Here is a 24,876-nt window from a genome sequence, read left to right on the forward strand (position 1 = left end):
CAATAATGTTTTTTCCTTTTTTTGTCTCTTTCATTTTAATCTATTGACAAAACACATAATTATCAGGTTTTAAAATACGCGGTCGGATCGCCGGTTCAACCGGTTCGACCGCGAAACGGTTGAGAGGACGGTCCGGTTTTTTACCTTAATGCGGTCACCTTTTGAACCGGTCAAAATCCGGTCCAACCGGACGGTTCAACCGAAAAAAACGAACCGGAAATATCCGGTCCGAAAGGTCAATAGTAAAACTCTGGACATTTCTTCTTTATCTCTTAGCTGATCTACCTCTTCTTCTCTTCTCTACTAGATCTACTTTATCAATCCAAAACCAGTGATCATTGGCCTTTCAAGAAGCTCTCGGCTGGCTGGCTGGCTGGATCTATCTCTTCTTCTCTCTCTACTGAATCTACTTTATCAACCCAAACCCAGTGATCATCGGCCTTCAAGAAGCTCTCAGCTGGATCTTTATCTTCTTCTCTCTCTATTAGATTTAGTTTATGCCCTTCAAGAAGCTCTCAGCCGGATCTTTATCTTCTTCTCTCTACTAGATTTAGTTTATCAATCCAAACCTAGTGAAATCTTGAAGGAGCAGCTTCACTTTTGGAATTCTGGTGGACCCACTGACAAGAAGAACTTAAATTTAATGAATTTAAAATTCGGTCCAACCAGTGGTTGAACCGGTTGAACCGGAGTTCGCCCAGAAAACCGGGTCGGTAACCGGAACGGTTTTTAAAACTTTGATAATTATAATGAGAATATATACACTCTCATACTATAAAAAGAATGAACATAAAGATTGAGGGTATTGAAAACTAACCGAGAATTAACAGAGACATATGATAGTGAAAGAAAACTAAGTTAAAAAAATATGAGAATTTAAATTAATTAAATTTTAAATATTGTAAGTGAAAGATAACTTTAAAATATAAAATTCTTATGGAAATTTGAGAAATATAATATATATATATATATATATATATATATATATATATATATATATATATATATAAATTTAAATTGACCATGGCTATAGCCCCATCATAGCCCCTTCTGCCCATACAAAGGGGTTCAATTAATATGTTCATATGTTACGTAATACCTATAATTTTATAAGTTATGGAAGATAAAATAATTTGAATTCGCCCTTAATAACATTGTCTCGTGTATAATAATGGTTATATTTTTTTTCTTACTTCAAATATCATAAGAAAGTCTTAATAATTTTCTTTTGTTAAACTAAGTTTAAATGTTAAATGGTGAAAAAATTTAATTATTATTATTTTTATAATAAATGTATGAGATTTTCCCACAACCATGTAATAATCTAAATTTAGATGAGAATGAAATTAATATTATTTTAGTTAGTTGATTATTAAACTATAATAATCTATATATATATATATATATAATGATGTTTAATTTTTAAAGTGTCCGGATTATCGAGTCGAGAGCTGTGGTTAATTTGGATATATATGTGAGAGTAAATTGATACTTGGATCGGATTGTGGTTGACACTCCCAAAAATTTAAAACGGTTAAAAATAAAATTAAATATGCTATAGGTATGGTTTGAACTTGCAACCTAACAAAATAAGTACAATCTTTTAACCAACTAGACTAATAAAACTTTATATTTTAAATTCAACGCCAAATTTGAAGAACGCGGGACATTTTAACAATAAAAGTTCAACTTTTTAACTAACTAATCTATATACATATAATGATGCTTAATTTTTAAAGTGTCCGGATTACCGGGTCTAGAGCTGTGGTTAATTTGAATATATATGTGAGAGTAAATTGATACTTGGGTCGGATTGTGGATTGACCCGCTCATAAACTTAAAATTGTTAAAAATAAAATTAAATATGCTATATGTATGGTTTGAACTTGTAACCTAACAAAACTAATACAAAACCCTTTAACCAACTAGGCTAATAATACTTTATATTTTAAATTAACACCAAATTTGATGAACGCGGAATATTTTAACAATATAAGTTCAATTTTTTAACTAACTAATCTATATATATATAATGATGCTTAATTTTTAAAGTGTCTGGATTACCGGGTCGAGAGCTGTGGTTAATTTGGATATATATGTGAGAGTAAATGGATACTTGGGTCAGATTGTGGGTTAACCCGTCCATAAACTTTAAACAATTAAAAATTAAATTAAATATATGTTATAGGTATGGTTCGAACTTGCAACAAAACAAAACAAATACAACGCTTAACCATCTAGACTAATAACACTTTATATTTTAAATTCAACACCAAATTTTATGAACGTGAGATATTTTAACAATAAAATCTTAATTTTTTAACTAACTAATCTATATATATATATAATTATGCTTAATTTTTAAAGTGTCCGGATTGTCGGGTCGAGAGTTGAGGTTAATTTGGATATATATATGTGAGAGTAAATGGATACTTGGGTCGGATTGTGAGTTGACCCGCCTTAAACAATTTTACCGTAATATTTTTTTCATGATTTTTTATATTATTACTCGTGCAAATGCACGTAATATATGCTAATATATTATTAAATTTCTTATTTACATAAATAAATCGGTATTTAGGATGCAAATTTAGATTTTGTGACTCCTAGAGTTATAAATATATTTTTTAAATTTGTAATAATATAATATAAAATAAAATAATTTATATTTAATATAAAAAGAGAAAAAAAATAAAATTAATAACATAATTTATAATTAATAATCCTATTATATAACCAAAATTTGATAACCACATAAAAGTGGGTCATATTCAACTTTATAATTTGCCTTATTCCAAATAAATATATATTATAAATTTAAATCTCCATTACAAAGATAAAGATTTGGATTAAACTATTATATTTTTAATGTTACCATCTTGGCTGAAGGAATGAGGTTTATTTTTTTATCTTGTAAACAAGTATATATTTGTAAGAGAAGATAATTTGGGCTCAGTTAAAATTAAAAAAAATTGTATTGAAAATTATACAAAAATTATACAAATGGTATAATTTTTTAATATTAATTGGACGATTATTTCATCATCAATTACTTGAAATTATGATATTTAAGTTAGTAATTTCAGAACAAGATTAATTGATATATATATATTTTAAATGTATGTCACAAATATCTATATGCAACTACACATTTTTATTAATAAAGAATAATATTTTTATTGTTACAGTTCAATTAATAATTTATTTATTAATAAAATTGAAACATAATATTAGCATTTGACTTTCCGAAGATCAATTTCAAAATCCGCAGCATTCAACGGATACATTTTCATTTCGCTCTTTCTTCACTCCTCTAAGCAGATCTACTTCTTCTTCTTCGCTCTCTTGTCCGATTCCAACCCTAATCTCTCTCTTCTCTCATCTCCATCTCTTCTCGAACGATGAAGCACTTTATGTTGCCAAGAAATGCGATCTTGCGGGAGAACCATCCTCCGGCAATGGAGAATCCATCCTCTTCTCCTAATCCTAAGCAGAAAAACCCATCTCGCAAACTAAAGTATACCAAAGAAAATCTCCCCCCGCCAGATCCGAATGCTATGATGCCAGAATCAGCCCTTACGCCTTCTTCAGTTGCAGGAAAGCCCTCGCCGGCGTCCGCATCAAAGATGAAAAGTTTACTTCCTCCCAGGCCTCCTTCTTCAAATCCCCTAAAGCGAAAACACACCAACGAAGAAAATGGACTGCCCATTTCTTCTGATTCTGGCGTGAAGGTATAAATCTCTTAATTCTGTGCATTTTAAGTTAGAGAAGGGATCTTCAGTTGTCATGTTAATAATTCATGTACTTAGGTTATTGTTCGAGTGCGGCCACCGACAAAGGATGAGCAAGAAGGGGAGATGATAGTCCAGAAAGTATCTAACGATACTTTGTCAAGTCAAGGGCAGACATTTACATTTGATTCCATTGCAGACACTGGGTCAACTCAGCAAGACATATTTCAGCTTGTTGGAGCTCCACTTGTTGAAAATTGTTTGGCTGGGTTCAACAGTTCTGTGTTTGCATATGGACAGGTAGCTTTTTTTTTTCAGAATTTATTTGGATTTGGTTGAAAATTTTGATATTGATTAACTCTTGTGAAACAAAATGATACTGATGTAGACTGGAAGTGGCAAAACATTTACAATCTGGGGACCGGCAAATGCCTTGTTTGAAGAAAATCTTACAAGTGATCAACAAGGTTTAACACCCAGAGTTTTTGAACGACTCTTTGCTCGTATAAATGAGGTACCATCACATATGATCTTTTTAGTCCTTTATATAGTGAAATATCTAGAAAGTTAACCTAATAATGCTTTTTCACCTTTTACTGCAGGAGGAAAATAAGAACGCAGACAAGGAACTTGTATATAAGTGCCGTTGTTCTTTTCTTGAGGTTACCTAATGCATCTCCCATAATTCAATCTTCCCATGATGTTGTATTCATAACTTAATCCGTTTCTGAATTTCATTTGATTTTGCATTTACAGATTTACAATGAGCAAATCACTGATTTGCTGGATCCATGCCTAAAAAATCTACAGGTTTGGAATTATTTCACCCTTAATTTTTTCATGATCTGACATCCTTCTTCCTCTTTATCACATTGGCTAGATGTTATTTTTGTAGATAAGAGAAGATGTCAATTCTGGTGTCTATGTTGAGAACTTGACAGAGGAGAGTGTATCCTCAATGAAGGATATAAAGCATCTTTTAACGAAGGTCTGAATTATCTTTGTTATTTCCTTACATATATATATTCAAAAGTTAAAACTATATATAGAATTGTCACGAAATGAGACATGTTACTTGAAAGCAATTTCTTACACATAAACTATCCAAAGAAGAGTAATGGGAATAAGGGAAAATAAATTTTGTATAAGAAAGAAGGGGTCTCTAAACAATATATCTGAGAACTTACAAGGATTATATATAATAATTTACCTAGTAAGTAACCAAGAATGATTAAGATTTGATTATGTGAATTTAAACTTGATAATAAAGTAGGTAAAGAAGTGAAAAGACAGTCATTTTCGAGAATGTTTTTGTTAGAGGAAAGATGAAAGATAAGAAGACACTAATTATAATGGATATTTTGGTAACTCAACAAGGAAATAGCTCCAACTCATTGACAAATGGAATCTGATAGTTGATTATAGCAACTGGAAAAAATATACTTGAGTATCTAGCTAGCTATAGTAGCAGATTTGTACAATTTATATTTAGGTATGTTATTCCATCCATATGTTTTGGTGAAATCTTTAATTTTGTAAATAAATGATCGCTGCAGGGATTATCAAATAGAAGAATTGGTTCAACGAGTATAAATGCAGAAAGTTCTCGATCTCATAGTGTCTTTACTTGTGTTGTAGAGTCCCATTATAAGGTAAATCAATCTTGTACTTAATAGCTCTATATATCTAATCATTCTTTTGAACTGTCTATCAGTTTCCAGTTCTGGCTATGCATTTCTGATTGCATCACATTGTAAATCTAAATTTTGGTTACTATTAGGACTCGATACGAGCTGATTTCCTTTTTTTTTTCTCCAAATGTCCAAAACTTGCAGAATGCAGGGGATGGTTTAAGCTGTTTCACAACAAGTAGAATAAATCTTGTTGATCTTGCTGGGTCAGAAAGGCAGAAGGTCACAGGAGCAGCTGGAGAACGCCTGAAGGAGGCAGGAAACATTAACAAGTCACTTTCACAGCTTGGGTATGGTTTTCCATAAAGTCAACTGGCAGTTACATTCTTTCTAATATTTATTTGGGAAGCTGAGAGGGCATGAAAAAATGTCTTCTCTCTGACATACAAATTACAAACTAATCCATGTCTTATTCATATATATCTCTTTACAGGAACTTGATTAACATCCTTGCAGAAATTTCCCAGACAGGAAAGCCAAGGCATATTCCCTACAGAGATTCGAGACTAACCTTTTTACTTCAGGAGTCTCTTGGAGGAAATGCCAAATTGGCAATGATTTGTGCTATTTCTCCTGCTCAAAGGTGAAGGGATTTTCTTAGCTTATTTTTCCTCTTGTTTGGTTTTCCTATATTTCGTTACCTATAAATTCCCGAGGTAATGCAGCTGCAAAAATGAGACATGGAGCACGTTAAGATTTGCACAACGAGCAAAGGCCATTAAGAATAAGGCAGTTGTAAACGAAGTGATGCAGGATGATGTTAATACCTTGAGAGAAGTTATCAGCCAGCTAAGGGTACATTTTAAATTCACAGTTTGTTTATTTTCAGTTTCTAGTGCTGAACAATATGGTGGGTGGCCTCTGATAATTTGAATCTTTGCATTGTTTGTAGGATGAACTAGTTCGACTGAAGGCAAATGTAAATCAACCAAACTCAAATTCAAGTTACTCAACGGGTTGGAATGCTCGGAGAAGCTTAAGCCTACTAAAATTAAGTCTAAACCGATCAATGAAATTGTCTAATGTGGATAATGACAGTGATGAAGAAATGGAAGTTGTTGAGGAAGTTGCCAAACTAGGTTTCCAGTCAGATGCTAACATTTATCTAGAAAATGATCAACCAGATTCATTGTCCGTGGATTGTGATGAAGATATATTGGAGCCTATACTTGGTACACCTGAAGTTGCACATATTGAGAAGAAACAAGGCTCTCCAGACATTGATATCAATATGGAAGAGTATACACCTGAAAAACTTGTTGATCGAACAAAGGTTCCAAATCTCAGCTTAGTCTCTTTAGAAAAGTTCATGGAGCCCAAATCACCCAGCCCCAGTGTTTCACCAAGAGAAGTTACTGATAGCACGAGGAAAAGTCTCAGAACTTCAGCTGTGGGACCAAAAAACTCAAATGCTGCATTTGCTTCTGAACGGTTAGCTAACAGCCTTCAGCGTGGTCTTGATGTTATTGAGGGTCATAATCGCCAGAGTTGTAGAATGTCATCATTTAGATATTCATACAAACCTGCCGATGTTAAGCTATTTATATCTGAAGAAGATAAAGTTGATATTGGCACTCAGACTATTCCTCAAGATTATACATATGAGGAAGAGGAGAACTCACATATGTTCCTATGTGGTAAATGTAAGACGGAGATTTCTCCATCAGAAACTCAAGATCTCGATGATACTTCAAATATGCAGATAGTACCTGTTGAAGGTCCACATTCAGTGGGCTGCAAATCCATGATGCAACTTCCAAAAGTATGCTTAAAAGCCTTTTACAATTTTCTAGTATTTCTTTTTGTTTTAGTGCTGATGATGCTATGTAATTTGCAATAATGCAGGCGGTTCAAAAGGTTTTGGCAGGCTCTATCAGACGGGAAATGGCATTGGAACAGTTCTCTGCAAAGCAAACTCAAGAAATAATTCATCTAAACCGATTGGTAGGTTATTCTATCTAAAAAGATTGGCAGGGATTGTGAACTTATTTGGGAATTTGTATTTTGTTCAAGTTATATATTTTTTTCGTTTGGTGCATATTTTTCTAAGTGTGACTTTTGTTTCTTAGTATATATTTTTTTAAATCACAACAAATGTAAGCAAAACAGGACATTCTGTTTCTAACCCTCTGTTTCTTGCAAACTGTAGCTCCAGCAATACAAGCACGAGAGAGAATGTAATGCGATTATTGGGCAGACGCGTGAAGATAAAATTGTTCGCCTCGAGGGCCTAATGGATGGTGTATTTACTGCCGAGGAGTTCATGGATGAGGAACTTGTTTCTCTTACTAATGAGCACAAGGCATGTGTTAATTATTAAATATTATTCATTTTGTACATCTGCATATTAACTTGAGAAATATTATTCATTCTTCATTACTTTTCATAATGCAGCTCTTGAAGGAAAAATATGACAATAATCCGGAGATTTTGAGAACGGGGCTTGAATTAACAAGAGTTCAGGAGGAGCTTGAACGATATAAGAATTTCTATGATTTGGGTGAAAGGGATGTACTTATGGAAGAAGTCCAAGATCTAAGGAACCAGCTACAGGGTTATATTATAGACTCTTCTTCACCAAACGCAATGCAGAACAAACGGAGACCTTTCTTGCAGTTAACATATTCATGTGATCCTTGTATAGCTCCACAACTGTACAAAATTCCAGAACCGCCGTCAGTTGAGGAGGTGATTTCAATACGAAAACTGGAAGAGGAGAGGTCCGATTGGGCAGAAGCAGAGAGCAAATGGATTTCTCTTGCGGAAGAATTGAAAGCTGAACTAGAATCCAGCCAGTCTCTATCCAAGAAGTTGAAATGCGAACTGGATTTGGAGAAAAGATGCACGGAAGAACTGAAGGAAGCCATGCAACTAGCCTTAGAAGGCCATGCACGTATGCTTGAACAGTATGCTGATTTGGAGGAGAAACATATGGAGATGCTTGTAAGGCACAGGAATATTAAAGATGGTATAGAAGATGTCAAGAAGGCAGCAGCTAAGGCGGGAGTAAGGGGCGCTGAATCTAAGTTCATAAACGTTCTTGCTGCTGAGTTATCGTCGTTAAAAGTTGAACGAGAGAAGGAGCGAAGATATCTTAAGGATGAGAATAAAGGGTTGATGTCACAGTTAAGGGATACAGCAGAGGCTGTGCAGGCAGCTGGTGAATTACTTGTGCGGCTTAAAGAAGCAGAGGAGGAGGTCTTTGCTGCTCAGAAAAGAGCTGAAGAGGCCGAACATGAAAGGGAGAAGATGTATAGAAGGATGGATAAGTTGAAGAAGAAGCATGAGAAGGAGATTAATTCAGTGAATAGATTAATCGAAGAAGCCCGAATAAAGAAAGAAGAAGCAGTTGTTGGGCCGGTTTATGACGAAGCCGAAGTGAAAGAGGAGTTTGATTTAGTGAACCTTACGGAAGAACCGTCGTGGTTTTCGGGTTATGATAGGTGTAACATATAGAGATGAAAGGAAATTTGAACTGTATTCTTTTATAGCTTGAGGAACTTTGTGATTGATTGATTGTGTTGTGGTATCTGCTAGCTACTATATGTATATTCCTTTCATATGAAGGATGAATGGATTCAAATGCTGATATTATTTTTATGCTGAAAATAAAATTACAGTTGTTTACTGTAGTAAAAAGATGTGCAATTTTAAGTTTTATCCCTTAAAGCATTGAATAACTTTTGATCAATTGAATGAATTGATCTAGAGAACCAAATGCTGACTTTCATTATGTTAGCCATTTCCATTTGAGGTTTTGTCACAAGCTAATGGCCATATTCTTAATTTATTAATGTTATTTTTTTTAATTAATTTATAATATTTATAAATAAAATAATAATATTTTCTCTCTTATCGATTTTTTAAAATTATTTTTACATATTTTTGTAAGACATTCAAATTGCATTCGAAAGTTTGCACTCAATTTAAAACATATACCTTCAAATTAGTAGATCATACATAAAGTCGACGTTAATATTTTTGTCTTTAAAATTAAAAAAATATATATATTAAATGATGTTACAAAAATTAAATATAATGTACAAAGAACGAAATCGTTGTAATACAATGTTAATTTAAGGTGTGTTAGACACATCTCCCTTAAAACAGTTTTATAATATCTGATTTTATGCTATAGTTTATCGCTTATGTCTGTCTCTCGGTATACAACGAATCTAGTAGTGATTCTGCACTAGAATCACTACGCATCGAACATGACAAAACTACATGAATTCAATCACCAGGTTTTAATAAAGATAGTCGACTCAAAAACTCGAAAAACACTCACAAAGATAAGAAAATAACTTTGAAAATCTAGATTGAGAAATGATAAAATAATATGTGAAAGTGAATTAAAGTGAAAGAATATTTATAACTAGAAATTAAACTCTAAAATCATTCATTAATTCAAATGTTAGTAATCCATCCTTCCAATGGTTAGCATTGATGGTTAGAGTTTTATCAAATTTAGAATTCTCCTAATTTTTTATATTTAAAAAACTCTTTTTCTATCATTTATATTTAGAACTTTAACTCACTCTTTTAACTTATTTAACGTTATTACTACATTATTTATTTATTTTTATTATCTATTTATTACTATCAATCAAACAATAACTTATCATGTGACATCTCCACTCTCTAGTTAATGGAATTGATGTAGTCTCTCTCCACATCATCGATCACTATAGCCCGGAAGACAACAACTCAGATCTTCTGCTACCGATTTCCGTATTCCCCTGTGGCGGACCAATCAGATTGCAGCATTATTATTTTAATAATAAATCAATCTGGGTAGGAGACGGAGGGAGGGAGAATCCGGAATCCGGGTTTCATCCCGGGTTCCCACAAGACGCCGTTAACGGCAGCGCCCCGTGAACGGCAGGAAATTATATAATATTTATATAGCACCCGGATAAGATATCTTCGCTCAGGGCACCGTGTTAGAGGGAAGGGTGAGATGCGATGGGAGCGAAGATCTCCACGCCCGTTGCCCTGACCCTCATGTAAACCCCCCATACCCACCCATGAGAAGATCGTTTGCCTTCCATGAAAATACACTTACACGTCTATGTAAAAACCAAAATGACATGGATTTTATATTTCCGTTTATTAAATAATAATTTAATTTATTAAAAATCATATGCAGCGATATAATATTCGCTTCAAGTAATTCATTCATATTTTTTTTTATTAATTTTATTTAATTTTTTATTTATTTTTTTTGGCCTGGAGACCCTCAGGAGCGAAGATATATTTGCTTCAATTAATTTTAATAAAAACCTCATGTAAACCCCCCATACCCACCCATGAGAAGACCGCCTGCCTGCCATGGAAAGACACTTACCCGTCTATGTGAAGACCAAAATGACATGGATTTTATATTTCCGTTTATTAAATATTAATTTAATTTATTAAAGATCACATGCAGCAACCGAACAAATCTTCGCCTCAATTACTTGGCTATAATTTTTTTTGTTTTTTTAATTTAATTTTTTTTGGCTGGAGACCCTCATGAGCGAAGATGTATTTGCTTAAATAAATTTTAATAAGAACCTCATGTAAACCCCCCATACCCACCCATGAGAAGACCGCCTGCCTGCCATGGAAAGACACTTACCCGTCTATGTGAAGACCAAAATGACATGGATTTTATATTTCCGTTTATTAAATATTATTTCAATTAATTGAAGATGACATGCAGCAACCGAACAAATCTTCGCCTCAATTACTTGGCTATTTTTTTTTATTAATTTTATATTTCCGTTTATTAATAAATGTTAATTCAATTAATTTAAAATGACATGCAACGATATAATATTCGCTTTAATTAGTTCACTCTACTTTTTTAATTTTTGTTACGAGGAGACGATTTAAAGCGAATATTTCTTCGTCTCATATATTCTTAGGCTGACGTTCATGTAAAACCCACTGCCCTCCCATGAGAAGACCACTTGTCTGTCATGTAAATTCACTTACCCGTGCATTTACATCCCGCGAATAAATCTTCGTTTCGAATAAAAGTTTTTATTTTTAATATATTTTATGAATTTTTTTACGAAGTTACGATATAGAACGAATATTTATTCGCTTCAATTACTTGTTGATATAATTTCAATTTCCCTCTACAATCCCACTCTCCATCATTTTCATTTTCATAAGCAACTGTTCATATTCTTCTCTCTCTATCTCCCGACGATCATCCAAACACTCAACGTCGAAACCCTAGAGATTTCTTTTATTCTACAAGGATTTCTTCTGAAGATGTCAGAGAACCAAGGCAACAACATGGAAGTGGATACCATCGACTCCTGAGAGGTCGTCTTGCAAGTCTGTAGGAGCATAAACGAAAACGAAACTGCCCCCAATCCTGCATCCCACGTCAATCCCCCCAATAAACCAGAGAGGTAGGTTAATCTTATTGTGTTTGTATATTTTATACTAATTTTACACATGTTTATTCCATTTATTTAGTTGAATACTGATTTATGCTATCCCACCAAAAATAATGACTTCGAGGTTTAATAACTTGGTTACATATGAAAGGAAGAGGAATAGAAATACGAAGACGAATACGAAGTCGTCATCGACTGCTGAATCAGTTTCCACAGTTGCTGTCGAAGTTACTGATATTTCTGCAGGTACTACACATTTTGATGAGATTTTACCACCACCTTTTCCCCCTAAAAAAAAACCCAATGTTATTCCTACCTCCACTCCAACAGTCGATGAAGAGTTACCAGAACCACCCCCAGAAACCACTAATCTTTCTCCGTGTACTACACCATTCGATGAAGAGTTACCACCATCTCCCCAAAAAAACAAAACCATGAAGAAACGTAAACTGACATTTCTAACAAGATCATCACCTCATGGCCTTGCTCAACTGATTCCTAAATTGAGCGTAGAACAGAGGGAAGCCGTGAAGCAAATCGGGTTTGGTTCTCTTCTTACAATGGGTGTCTCCAAGTGCCCTGCGCATTTTTCCAGACACGTAATCCAAGCTTTTGACCCGGATAAGAGTTCTCTGGTATTAGCCAACGGTGAGGAGATCCTTATCAATGAAGATCTCGTACAGCTGGTGATGAACCTCCCTAGAGGGGCAATGAACGTAGTTGAGTCCGTTGGGGGGGACAAGACTAAGGACCCTGCTTTTTTTAATTTCTTGAGGGATTGGAAGACCAGATGGACCGGGGAAGACTCAAAAGCTCTCGAAACACTTTCTATGATCCCCAAGATATTAAGTAACACAAGTGCAGACAACGATTTCAAAATCGACTTCGTTGTCTTTGTTGTCTCAAGTTTTTTATGTCCAGTTCAAAATTCACGAGCCAAGTAAACATGTATTCAAACCTATTATATATCTAATTGTATTTGTGAATACTGACACATGAATTTTATTAATTTCAGGTTCAAAATTCTCAAATCCTTAATGGATGTTGATAACATAAAGGAACTGAACTGGTGCCACTTCACACTACAACGATTGGTTGACAGTGTAAGAAGTTAGAAAGAAAAAGCAAGCAAAGATAAAAATCCATATTTTGATGGACCTATAACCCTGTTATTGGTAAGTTATGTTGCCTCTCTTGTATATGATTTATATATATCAAATATTTTCTAACATGTTTCCCATTCCTTTACTCCAGATTTGCTACCTAGATGGTGTTTTTGTGGAAGGTGAACGTCTGCCCTACGAAAGAAAATTTCCAATAATCTCTTGTTGGGATGACGTCATAGTGTTAGAGTTCACCAACCTAGAAGTTCGTGCCGGTGGTTTTGGGCTGGGCCGTGCAAGGGCGCGCCTAGCAGCTAAACAACCCGAGAATCCAGTTGACTCGGTTGAAGTAAAAGAAGACGATGATGAGGTATGTGGAAACAAGAAATTGACTCCCATTTGTCTATATTATCCTGTTTTCAAGATTAATGAAATCTGTTTTTCATAATGTACAGATGTTGACATCCAAAATCCTGCAAACTTTTAAAGATACAGCCCAACAACTGAATTACCTATCAGGGGAGTTGGAGAAATGCAACATCGATCCGAAGCCTTTTTTTGAGGCCGGTTTCCTGAACCTAAGAGAGTCTGAAGGGTTCATGAAACACTTGAAGGTGGTGAACGATGGTGAGGTTCGTGTAGGTGTGGAAGATCCTTCAAGTGAGGCACTTGGGGACACTTTACTGTGTGCGGGCTTGAAAATCAATAGTCCCCCGGTTGAATACCCCTGTGAGACTGCAGTGGAGGACCATGCAGACAATCCACCAGCACGGGTTGAACTGAATAATTTTGAGGATGCAGTTATGCCAAATCAAGAAAATCGCTCAGATCACGTTGAACCGAATGATCTCGATGATGCCGTTCTGCACAATGAAGCTCAGTCACTCCCTGTTCAACCGAAAGATGTTGAGGATGTAGGTCAGGACATTGAAGATTAATCACTCCTTGTTGAACAGGAAGATGTAGAGGCTGCATTTCAGCCCATTCAAGCCAAGTCACCCCCTTCTTAACAGGACGAACCTGAGGATGCAGTTCTGTCCAACAAAGATGACTCACCCAGTATTGAACCAACTGATCATCAGGGTGAAGGGAAGGAACCGGATGAGGTACCCAAAGTGCAGACACCCACTGTTGAAGACGATGATCAGGGTGAAGGGAAGGAACAGGTTGAGGAACCCAAAGCGCAACATGTTGAACCAAATGATCAGGGTGAAGGGAAGGAACATGTTGCGGAACCCAAAGCTCAGTCTGTTGCACCAAATGATCAGGGTGAAGGCAAGGAACAGGTTGAGGCTTCTAAGGCCGTTGAATCTTCTGAAGATGAAGATGAAGATGATGGGGGGGGGGACGCATCAACATTAGAGAATATCCTAAGAGGAAGATCACGAAAATCCCTGTGCACATTCGATCCCCTTACATGCAACAGGTTGCGGATATGTTGGACCACAAAATAACCAACAAGGAACAGAGATTAGCCGATTTTGTGTTTGATGAAGACCTGCCTCCATTGTAAGTTACTTCGCATGCTTTTCGAAATTTGAAATATGAAATTAGTTAGTTATGGTCTTCTAAATGAATGTATTTTGCAGTGACGTTCTGTACGAAGGTGCACCGGGTAATATCACCCGTAGTCTATTTCAAACAATGAAAATGGGTAAAGAAATTGCGAGCGAAGTGGTGGACGCTTGGTCCATAATTGTGCACTTCAAATGCCGTAGGTTGCCAAGGCATGAACCACGAATAATTTGTTTCTCATCAATTTCACATGTAAGTGCTTCTCTTGTTTTGTGCTATGTATCCTTCAATGTTCATGACATGAGAAACTACCATGTTATTTTGCTTTGAGTCTCCACCCTTATTTTGCAGGTTAGTCTGGAGCATGATACTCTCTTATTTTGCCAAGCCCTTGAAGAAGACATGAGAAACTACCATGTCACAAAAGAAGACCTCATCTTCGCTGACCTGGTATGTACATATCCCTCAATTCCAAGTAACGAGAATGCAATAAAATAATAAATGTTTATGTTCTTTTTACAGATATTCCTACCTGTTGTCATTTCCGGACATTTCTTTCTTGTATGTGTGAATATTATAGACTCCCACATCAATGTACTAGACAACTCCGGTCGTCCGCATCGAATGAAAAATTTGGACAAGTATGTCCATTTGAGGAATCAAGTCGATAGTTTTTCGACTTTCTTGGAAATGCAAGGCATACAAAGATTGGCGGAAAATGTTAAGAAATACAGGATAACGGCCCTAAAGCTGCCTTGGCAAGACCAAACAAACAAGACAGACTGTGGTGTATATTTAATGAGACATATGGAAACATATAGAGGATCGATGAAGGATTGGTCTATTGACATCAACGAAAATAATGTAAGTGTTATACCATATGTTATTCTATGACATTTAACAATTTTAAATATTCTTATACTTTCTCTTGTTCTTTTGAAGGCCGAAGAAGTTTTGAGTACATTGAGGATAAAATATTTATACAGAATTCTTATGTCTGAGCACAATGTTAATAGGTTCAAGTTAAAGACTGCAATTAGATCAAGATATTAGGGATTTGTATGTGTTATACGGAATTATACTTGTACAGTAGTTCTTATGTTTACACAGGTCAATTGACATATTTTTAATGTATGGATGTTTGATATTGAATTATAACTTATAATGCAATTCAGATCTTAATGTATGGAATGCAATTCAGATCTTAATGTATGTAGTTATAATGAATTGCTTATAATGTATTGATGTTTGATATGTCTTCTTGTACCCATATTTTTAAAATCCTAAACGAGGTTATTTTCTTAACTGTATGTTTTAATATTCTTAAACGAAGATATATTCTTAACATGATGAAACTGATAAACTTGCAACCGTAATATTGACATGATGACCACCTTTGAAACAAAATTATCTTCTTATGTCTTCTTGTGGCCCTATTCTTAACTATAAATTTTCAAATTCCTAAATGAAGATATCTTCTTATGTTCTTTTTTGGTGGAATCCATATTTTTAAAATCAGAGACAAAGATATCTTCGTTTAATATATGTTTGCAAATTCCTAAACGAAGATATCTTCTTCACTATATATTTTCAAATTCCTAAACGAAGATATCTTCTTCACTATATATTTTCAAATTCCTAATCGAAGATATCTTCTTAAGTTTTTTTTGGGTACAATCCATATTTTTAAAATCAGAGACGAAGATATCTTCTTCAATATATGTTCTGTTATTCCTAGACGAAGATATATTCGTAACTACATGAACTAAAAATTATAATACGAAGATATCTTCACAACATGTAATGCCACTACCGGAGTTATGTATTGATGTGAATTCAAGAATAAAAAATCATTTATTACTTCAACTACTGCTGATAAACATCATCACTCTCATACCCTCACTCTCACTCTCACACTCCACTCTCACTCTCACCTCTCTCTCTGTTTTGACTCTTTCCTTCCCAAATCTCCATCAACCGGTGTCTTTCCTTCTGTAATTTAGTGTAAAACTCATAAGATGGATGTAGAGATGGACCCAGACATGCTGGTTTTATCGCATCAATAGCTGAAGCGATACTTAAGTCTGATCAACGATGACCCTATCCCTTTTAGTGTATATCATGTAAATGAGATTCTACCTCTTTTACAAATAAACGTTCACGACGGACTGATGGCCCACATGCAAAGCAGATGGAATACGGACTCTCGTTCTTTTGTTATTGGGGAAATGCGCATATGCCCGACGCTAGAGGACTTTGCTTCAATCCTTAGGTGTGGTAGTCTTGCACTCTTGATTTTGCCTGTCAATCAAGATCCTCATAGAGCATTCGATGTTTGCCACAACTTCTATGGATGTACAATGTTTGTTGCTCTTTTGTTTACCCTCCAACATGGATTTCTCAATGTGACAAACATAGACGAGTACATTTGGCGTGTCCAGGGAGCTGAGAGGACCATCAACCACACACAAAGCAAACTGATCATGCTTGTGGTTCTGGCCCATTTTTTTTATGTCCGGCTGCAGGACGACGGCCTTCGGACAGGATCCTGGAGGTAGTTCCTGCACTGATGGGAAACGCCCTAAACCTGGCTAGCCTTGTACTTGCTGAGACGTTACTTGGTCTTAACGAATTTGTTCCAGAGGAAAACAACTATTCTCGCCGTGGATCACCTTTGGTTCTCTACCTCTGGTTGTTAGACAAGTTGCATTGGTTGCCCCGTCCTTCAATTCCCTACACTTCCTTTGTCAATCTTCAAGTGCAAAGGGTCAATGGACTCTTGCCTCCGAATTTTATTTCGGATATTCACCCAATTAGGTTCATTGTTCCGTGGTATCTCTTTAGTGTAATGATGTACGAGATGAGGGGTTCTCCATTCATCATTTTGTTGGGCCTTGAGGGAACTACCTCCTACTACACAACTGTCATATACAGACAGTTTGGCCTACGGAATCCCCTCCCTTCGAATGGACTCAATCCTCCGGAGGACTTCATGCTTACTCCTCACCATCTTTACCTAGAGTACGCATCAATAATTGAAAATTCTTATCATCATTCACTCCCCAATCGATGGATCAATGCTGTGAATGAAGCCATTCAGCTATACATTCCACCCGTCATCGAACATGAGATCGTGTCGATGACAGGACCGATTGACGAGTCATCCTCTGATTAATTAGACTAGAGCTTCATTTGTATTTTTGCACCGCTATTTTAGTGGTTAATCTGATTAGTACTTATGTAAACGGATTATGGAATGTTTTTGTGTATTAATTATATTCTGAAGTTATGTTTGATTATATTCTGAAGTTACATTTTACATGATGTAGTTAGTGTATTCTGGAGTTACATAAATCGAATCATTGTCGTTATGTTTGATTGTTTGATTGCAAGTTCGATGTCATTATCAATTCAACGTATAATGTAAAACAAATGATGTGTTCATGTAAACCCCTTACATTGATCCATCGATTGGTTGTTCGCTTCATAACACAGTATCTAATCAGTAAATCGAACGGACATTTCTTCGTTTGTTTGTTAGTGTATTACTTTTAACAATGTGATTGAAAACGAAGATGAAGTCGCATTCTCTTTTAAGTTACATGTTATTGTATTTTTGCCATTTCCTTGTAATACTTTAATGAATTTAAAACGAAGAATCATTCGCTTGTAAGTTTCTATATTAAACCCACCATTGTTACGAAACGAAATACAATTCGCTTGATATTCATATTTGAGGTCGACAACATTGGACGAAAATGGATTCGCTTGTATATTAAATCCAATCAAGGGTTGAATGATTGAAGAAGCGCCAAAACATTTTACATTACATGTCACGTCAGATTACAATTATGGCAATGGTTTCACTTATGGGAAACGTATACTTAGCCAGAAGAGTAGATATGATAATACTTTATTATTTCTAATAAATTCGATATTTTATAAATGTTTAATGAAATGTGCATGAAAATATAAATAACAAATATTTATTATAATTCGATGAACAAAATTTCATTACAAGTTTCATAAACATTTCTACGTTTCATAAACATTTGTACATTTTAACACTATTCATCTGCATCTCCAGCTTCAATGCATCTCCATTGAAGCGACCACAGCGGATCTCTCACGCATAACTGGGGTCATACACCTGTTGAGTTATCTCTTGAGATGTTTTCCATCCCAGGGAATCTCCCAAAGCTGACGCTTCCCACCAGCAGTCTACACGAATGATCTTCATTTGATCGGTAGTTTCTACTTGAGGTATGAAGAATTCGAAGTAACTGAAGATGTTTTCCACTAGTTGATCTTCATTGTACAAGTTTTCCATCACATAGAATCTCCCAAATGATACATCCCAACAAACTATCTGAAAAAAACACACTCTCAACAACAATGCTCACGAAATATTTCATGTTGCCGACGAAGATTTTTGTGGGTTTCATATTTGCTACAGGACTTTATCAAAGGTAATGTTTCCTGGACATACTTATTCATAAAAAATATAAGTTGGACCTCATTCTGAAACATGGTTTTCTGGTTTCATGCAGTGAAATGTTATTTATTGGGGAGAAACTAAGTCTACACGTGACGCGCGGGGACATGCTTACAATGGCTGATCAAACCTGGGTAGACAGTATGATTATTGACATTTGGTCATACATGTTGCACGACCTATGTAGGAAAAATGTAAAACGTCGTTACAATAAGATTTTCTACACAATCGTGCTCACCGTAAGTTGTACTAGCACTGTTATTTATCAATTATGTTATTCTTGTGAGACTAAAGACTGCTGTAAATAGATTTTTCGTGAAGGTGGGATCACTAACCGAGACCAATTCAATGAAAGGTTCTGTCGTGAAGGTCGGGCTTTCCAAATTTCGAAAAGGGACCTCTTGGATGTGGACCTCGTAAGTACATCTCTCTCCGTGATACCTTATAATAGCATGTAAAACTCAGTTGAAATCTAATTTGTTTTAATTCTATGCATAGTTGTTTTTCCCAATCATTGATGACAGACATTTCTACTTGGTTTGCTATAACTTTATAAAAAGGCAATTTCAAGTAATTGACAACAGGCAGACACCTATGCAATCGCCCTTCGAAAGAAGATATAAGAATGCACAAATCTTGGTATGACACTGCAATTAAATTTTCAACTAGTTCAATGATTGAATTCTAGTAGCATTAAAATACATTACATCATGTGGTTTGTAATGATGTATCAGGATGACTACATTCAATAATATATGAACGACGTAGACCCCGTTCTTGCTGATAAGTATGGCGGTTTGGAAAAGATATGTTTGAAATTGTCATGGCAGGATTCCAAGAATTACACTGACTGCGGCATTTTTTTGCATGAGACACATGGAGACGTATGAATGTGAGGTGAAGGGTTGGAAAACTGGCTTTGGCGTTAAAAAAAATGTACGTGAACAAATAAAGACCTTGAGGATGAGATATTGTTGGCGTGTCATTGGCTCGGAGCTCAACAAAGCCAAGAGCAAGGTCTACAATTCCTGCATTAAATGGACGAGTCAATGAATTTGGAAATGTATACAAATTGTGTAATTAAATTTTACAAATAATTTTAGTTGACATTAGTATGCCTACAGATTGGGTAATTAAACTATTCATATAATTTTAACTCACATTTGTACAATATTGAATATGTTGTGTAATTTAAATTTTCAAAAAATTTTACTTCACATTTTGACAATGGTGAACATGTATATATGCAGATTGTTTTTAATGAAATTTGATTTTCAAATACTTGTTCATTTATGTATTAAATGAATAATTTAAGTGAAAGAAACATGAAGCGCATAAATATTCGCTTCAAACACTTTTTGTTTATTTAAAAAATTATGTTAAAATTTATATGTGAAGCCCCACCCAACCCATGAGAAGCCGGATTACTTGTCATGTCATTGCACTTACCCTAACAGGTAAATACCAAATTCCACAAAAATATCAATTTCATGAAAGAAATATGAAGAGAATAAATAATAGTCTCAATTACTACTTTTTATTGAAGCGAATAAATATTCGCCTCAAATTATTGTTCATGTAAAACCCCCACCCCACCCATGAGAAGCCGGATTAATTGTCCTGTCATTACACTTACCCTGACATGTGAATACCAAATAGTACAAAAATATCAATTTCAAGCAAAGAAATATGAAGAGAATAAATATTCGCCTCATATACTTGTTTTCATTGAAGCGAATACATATTCGCTTCAGTTTTAGGTTTTAAATTCTGAAATTTTAATTAAAAGGATACTTAATAGGAGTCGACTGGGGGCGAATAAATATTCGATTGATTTAGGTATTTGGATTTTTAGAAATTAATTAGTGTTGTCATTCATTTGTTATTACATAAAACATCGCATGCATACATTCTACCTTCTTCTCGGTTTCAATTCAAATATACATACAAATACATTTCGGATTTCACATGAAACTGGAATTCGATAGTTGAGATGACAAAAGAACAGTGAACGGAGTATTGGCGTCCATGCTGAAACTTTCGTCCCATTGTTGAGGAGTTGAGAACTGAGGAGTGGTCGTTGGCATTGCATTTGATGGCTGGAAAGGTATATCAAATTTATTTAAAAGTATGTTATTAAATGAATATTAATAACCCAATTATTAGTAAAGAAGGTAAGTCAGCAAATTCATACCGGAATCTGTGATTCGCTAGTTATTCTTGTTGATTTTCTTTTTCTTGAGTTCTTCTCCAGTCCACCTTTCCTTCTCTTACCAGACTTTGTTGGCTTCTTAGTTTTGATTCCTTTCGCTTGAACAGGGGCACCCTCGGCAAAACATGATACACTGGTTGGTGGAGTTTGCATATTTATACTCTCCTGTAATTTTTTATCCACAAACGTACACTGACTAAGCATAATTTCTTTGACATGCTTATAAGTGTCATCTCTTTCGGCTGCCTTGGTAAATAAATGCATGGACAAGCCACACAAATCTCTGTATCTTATGTTATGAAGCTCACTCGGATCAACATTACTACTGTCCACGATGGGATCAGTTCCAAATATTCCATCTTTGGCTGTTCTTGTCCACCTCTTCAATATCAATGCCGGAGGAATCTTCAACACGTCAATCGTTGTGAAAATCTTTAGGATGTGAGCACACAAAATCCCTCCAAATTCAAATTTACAGCAGCTACACTCGATATTCTTATCATCATTCTTATGAACTGTAACTGTATGAGAGCATCTCCTAGTGTGGGGTGTTACCTTATATTTTCTGTGTGTGTCGACATCCTCTAACATTTCTACACCACAATCATGCGACATAAACCATTGTTGTTCAAAGCACTTAAATACCTCTGGGGTGTAAACTTTGCAGGCATCCTTTAAGATCAAAACTGGATAGTTAAGACTTGGTTGGCTGGTAATTGATTTGAAATCAGCCTTCAACACATCATATCTTCTTTCATCGATTAGTCTTTCAAAGTGTTTCAAAAATTCTAAAAACTTGTGTTTGTAGGAGCAGTACCTTTTCAACAAACTGTTCATACTCTCACTTCTTTGTGTTGTCGTCATATCAGCACAAAACATTTGTCGTCCATAGACTAATGCCCACTTTCGCCTGATGCTAAACATGCGTTTCAACCATTCGTTGTTTTCAAGCCCGTAGTTTGTCAACATTTGATTCCAAGCTTCAACAAACTCTATCTCTTCCTCAAAATCATATATACACGAAGAAAAATCCTTAGAAAATTCTCTTAAATTATGGAACACAGAGCTAAGATGTATGGCTGCATTTTGAAATATGTGCCAAATACAGAGACGATTATTTGTTTCGGGCCATGTAGACGACAAGGACTTAGCCATGGCCGCGTCTTGATCTGTAAGAATGGTTTTTGGTTTTTTCTCACGCATAGCTTTGGTGAAAGTCTCAAACAATCAATCAAAAGTCATCGCAGTTTCATCGTATAATAGAGCTGCTCCAAAAATAATTGATTGTTTGTGATGATTCACACCTACAAAAAGCGCAACTGGACGACCTTCATTATTCTTCTTGTAGGTGGTGTCAAAACTGACAACGTCTCCGAAGTATGAATAATCGGACCGCATGTTGGAATCACACCAAAAAATATTCGTTATCAAATCGTCCGCATCAAGTTGAAAAGCATTATAAAAACTAGGATCATTGGATTGTTTTTTCTGCAAATACTCTAATACACCCCCTGTTTCCCCAAAATTACACTCTCTAGTTCTTTTCGTGCGCAGGTAATTTTTATAATCCTCAGGAAGAAAACCTAGATTCTCCCTTTCACCGATTTGTTTAGACATTAGAGCATGTGATGACTTAGGAGGAATTCCCACGTTAGTGGCCATCTCGATATGTAAGCCTGCAACTGTAGAAATATTCATATGGCATCTATACAGGTGAGTTTTCTTTGGACTTGCAAGAGGATGACTATGATCACTAATAAAATTTACCACTTGGAACTTTCCATTGTCTGACCTCTTTATCCTCAATTTCGCTTCACAACCGAACCTCGTCACAGAACGGCTACGTCTCACATAGACATCACGTTTGTCTTTTCCCCGTTCACCCTGTGCACTACAACAAAAAACTCTATCCAATATTTTACCATCGTTGTCTACATGTTTTGAACTGCGCCTTATACCAAATCCTATTAGTTTAGCGTATGCTAAGTAGAATACGTAGCCTTCTTTTTCACTCTCAAATTCCCTACCTAAATGTGGAATTAAGTTGGCTTCGATGTCCTCCAAAGGTTGGCCGTTTCCATCGAAATTCAATTGACGACGACAAGTAGCAGATTCGCTGTTCAATTTGAACACGTGGAAAATAAAGGTTCAACTAACCAAAACTTGTAGATTATTGTAAAATGAAGACAATATAAGCGAAGAGCGCTTCACTTCAACATTAATAATATTGTAATATTAGGCGAATAGAGTTTCTCTTTATAAGATATTATCAAAAAAGATCTTAGTGAAGAGATCTTCGCTTACATATGCACGAAAAAAATTAGAGAAGTTAAACCATGTTACCTTAAATCATTAATATCATTCTCGTTCATATCATTCTCGCTCATATGTGTTCCTTCCTAATAATCAACCAGAACAGAACATTTCATGTCGAGTATTCAAAAAACATAAAAAAGGTTGGGACGAAAAGTAAAGAAGGTATAGATGACCTTCAAGAACATACCATTTTAATTTAGGAAGATGGATTGATATTATAATGAAGTCTCCGGCGAAGGAGAGGTCGATGGTAGACAATGGAGTATCACTCCGACGAAGAAATGGTCGTACAGGTGAGAGAGAAAACAGTACAAACTTTGTCTAGCTTAGAAGCATGGCTTGCTGCCATGGATCATTTAATGAAAAGGTTGCAGGTGTTAGGTGGCGGTGAGGTGACTTGATTAAAAAAATATTTCATTTTTATAATTAAATGACTAAAATTATTATGAATTAATATTAATAAATCAATAAATCAATCAGAAAGCGAAGATTGCTTCACATTATTATTTTGACAATTGTGGTAGAAATATTATTTTGACAGTTGTTTAAAAACATATTAATTATTTATCACATTAGGGGCCATTAAGTTACATAGATTGCTATGTATTAATAAATGAATAAAAATTTATACTTAAGTTATACATTATTTCTTCATGTTTCAAGATTTAGTTTAATATAAGGCGGGTGTTTAAAAAAAACACAATTCTAAGAACAAAAAAGAGAAAACTGAAATCAAATATAACATTAACAAATTCAAGAATGCAAACTATTCAAATATTCAGTAACAAATTCAACCAACACATGTCTACAACAACAAAGGCTGCAAATCACAAGCATTGCAATGGATTCTAGCAAGCTTGTGTGAGGAACACCAAATACATCCAAATATGTCGTCAAAGGATTCTCTGCCTCAAATACCCAAACAAGTTCATCAACATCGTGCCGAGACTTGTCGTATACAACTATAGTTTTGTCATCCTCGGGCTCAACAAATGAATTCTCCATTTCTTTAGTCGTACCTCCTCCAGCAATTACAAACCCCATAAGATCCAGTTTGCAAGCCGGGATGAATTCCCCTGCAAATATAAAGGTGTAACTGTCGAAAAGTTTCGGCAGCTGAAAGAAAATACAAAACATTTTTAGTAATCATGGAGAATTGAATATCATATGGAGGAGTAGTAGGAATAAGACAAAACTTACATTGTTCAAATACCGCATTCTGCCAGCTCTTGGACCGCCCACAGTGCCATGATTATCTCGCTGCACCTCGTATGGTTCCTCGTCCACGTAACAGTTAAATTTGATTGATGATTTTATCCCTGTACAAAAGCAATAGGTATTTTTAGTTTCATATATGTGAAAATGAATATTGAGTTAAGAGTAAATGGTTAAGAATAACAGAGTCTCACAATCAATGG

At 35.2% G+C, this 24,876-nt stretch overlaps 1 protein-coding gene across 1 annotated transcript; it reads left to right on the top strand.

Moving 5' to 3' along the window:
• Positions 1-3,297: 3,297 nt before the first annotated feature.
• On the top strand, positions 3,298-9,048 carry LOC124922587 (kinesin-like protein KIN-12B). Its single transcript, XM_047463308.1, has 14 exons — positions 3,298-3,731; positions 3,810-4,031; positions 4,120-4,245; positions 4,334-4,393; positions 4,488-4,541; positions 4,627-4,719; positions 5,288-5,383; positions 5,567-5,712; positions 5,856-6,005; positions 6,088-6,217; positions 6,315-7,184; positions 7,268-7,366; positions 7,572-7,724; positions 7,817-9,048. The coding sequence occupies exons 1-14, from the start codon at positions 3,402-3,404 to the stop codon at positions 8,876-8,878; spliced, it is 3,591 nt and encodes a 1,196-aa protein (XP_047319264.1). The 5' UTR covers positions 3,298-3,401; the 3' UTR covers positions 8,879-9,048.
• The last annotated feature ends 15,828 nt before the right edge of the window (positions 9,049-24,876 follow it).

This window comes from Impatiens glandulifera, chromosome 1 (genome assembly GCF_907164915.1).
Source record: "Impatiens glandulifera chromosome 1, dImpGla2.1, whole genome shotgun sequence".
Classification (NCBI taxonomy): Eukaryota; Viridiplantae; Streptophyta; class Magnoliopsida; order Ericales; family Balsaminaceae; genus Impatiens; species Impatiens glandulifera.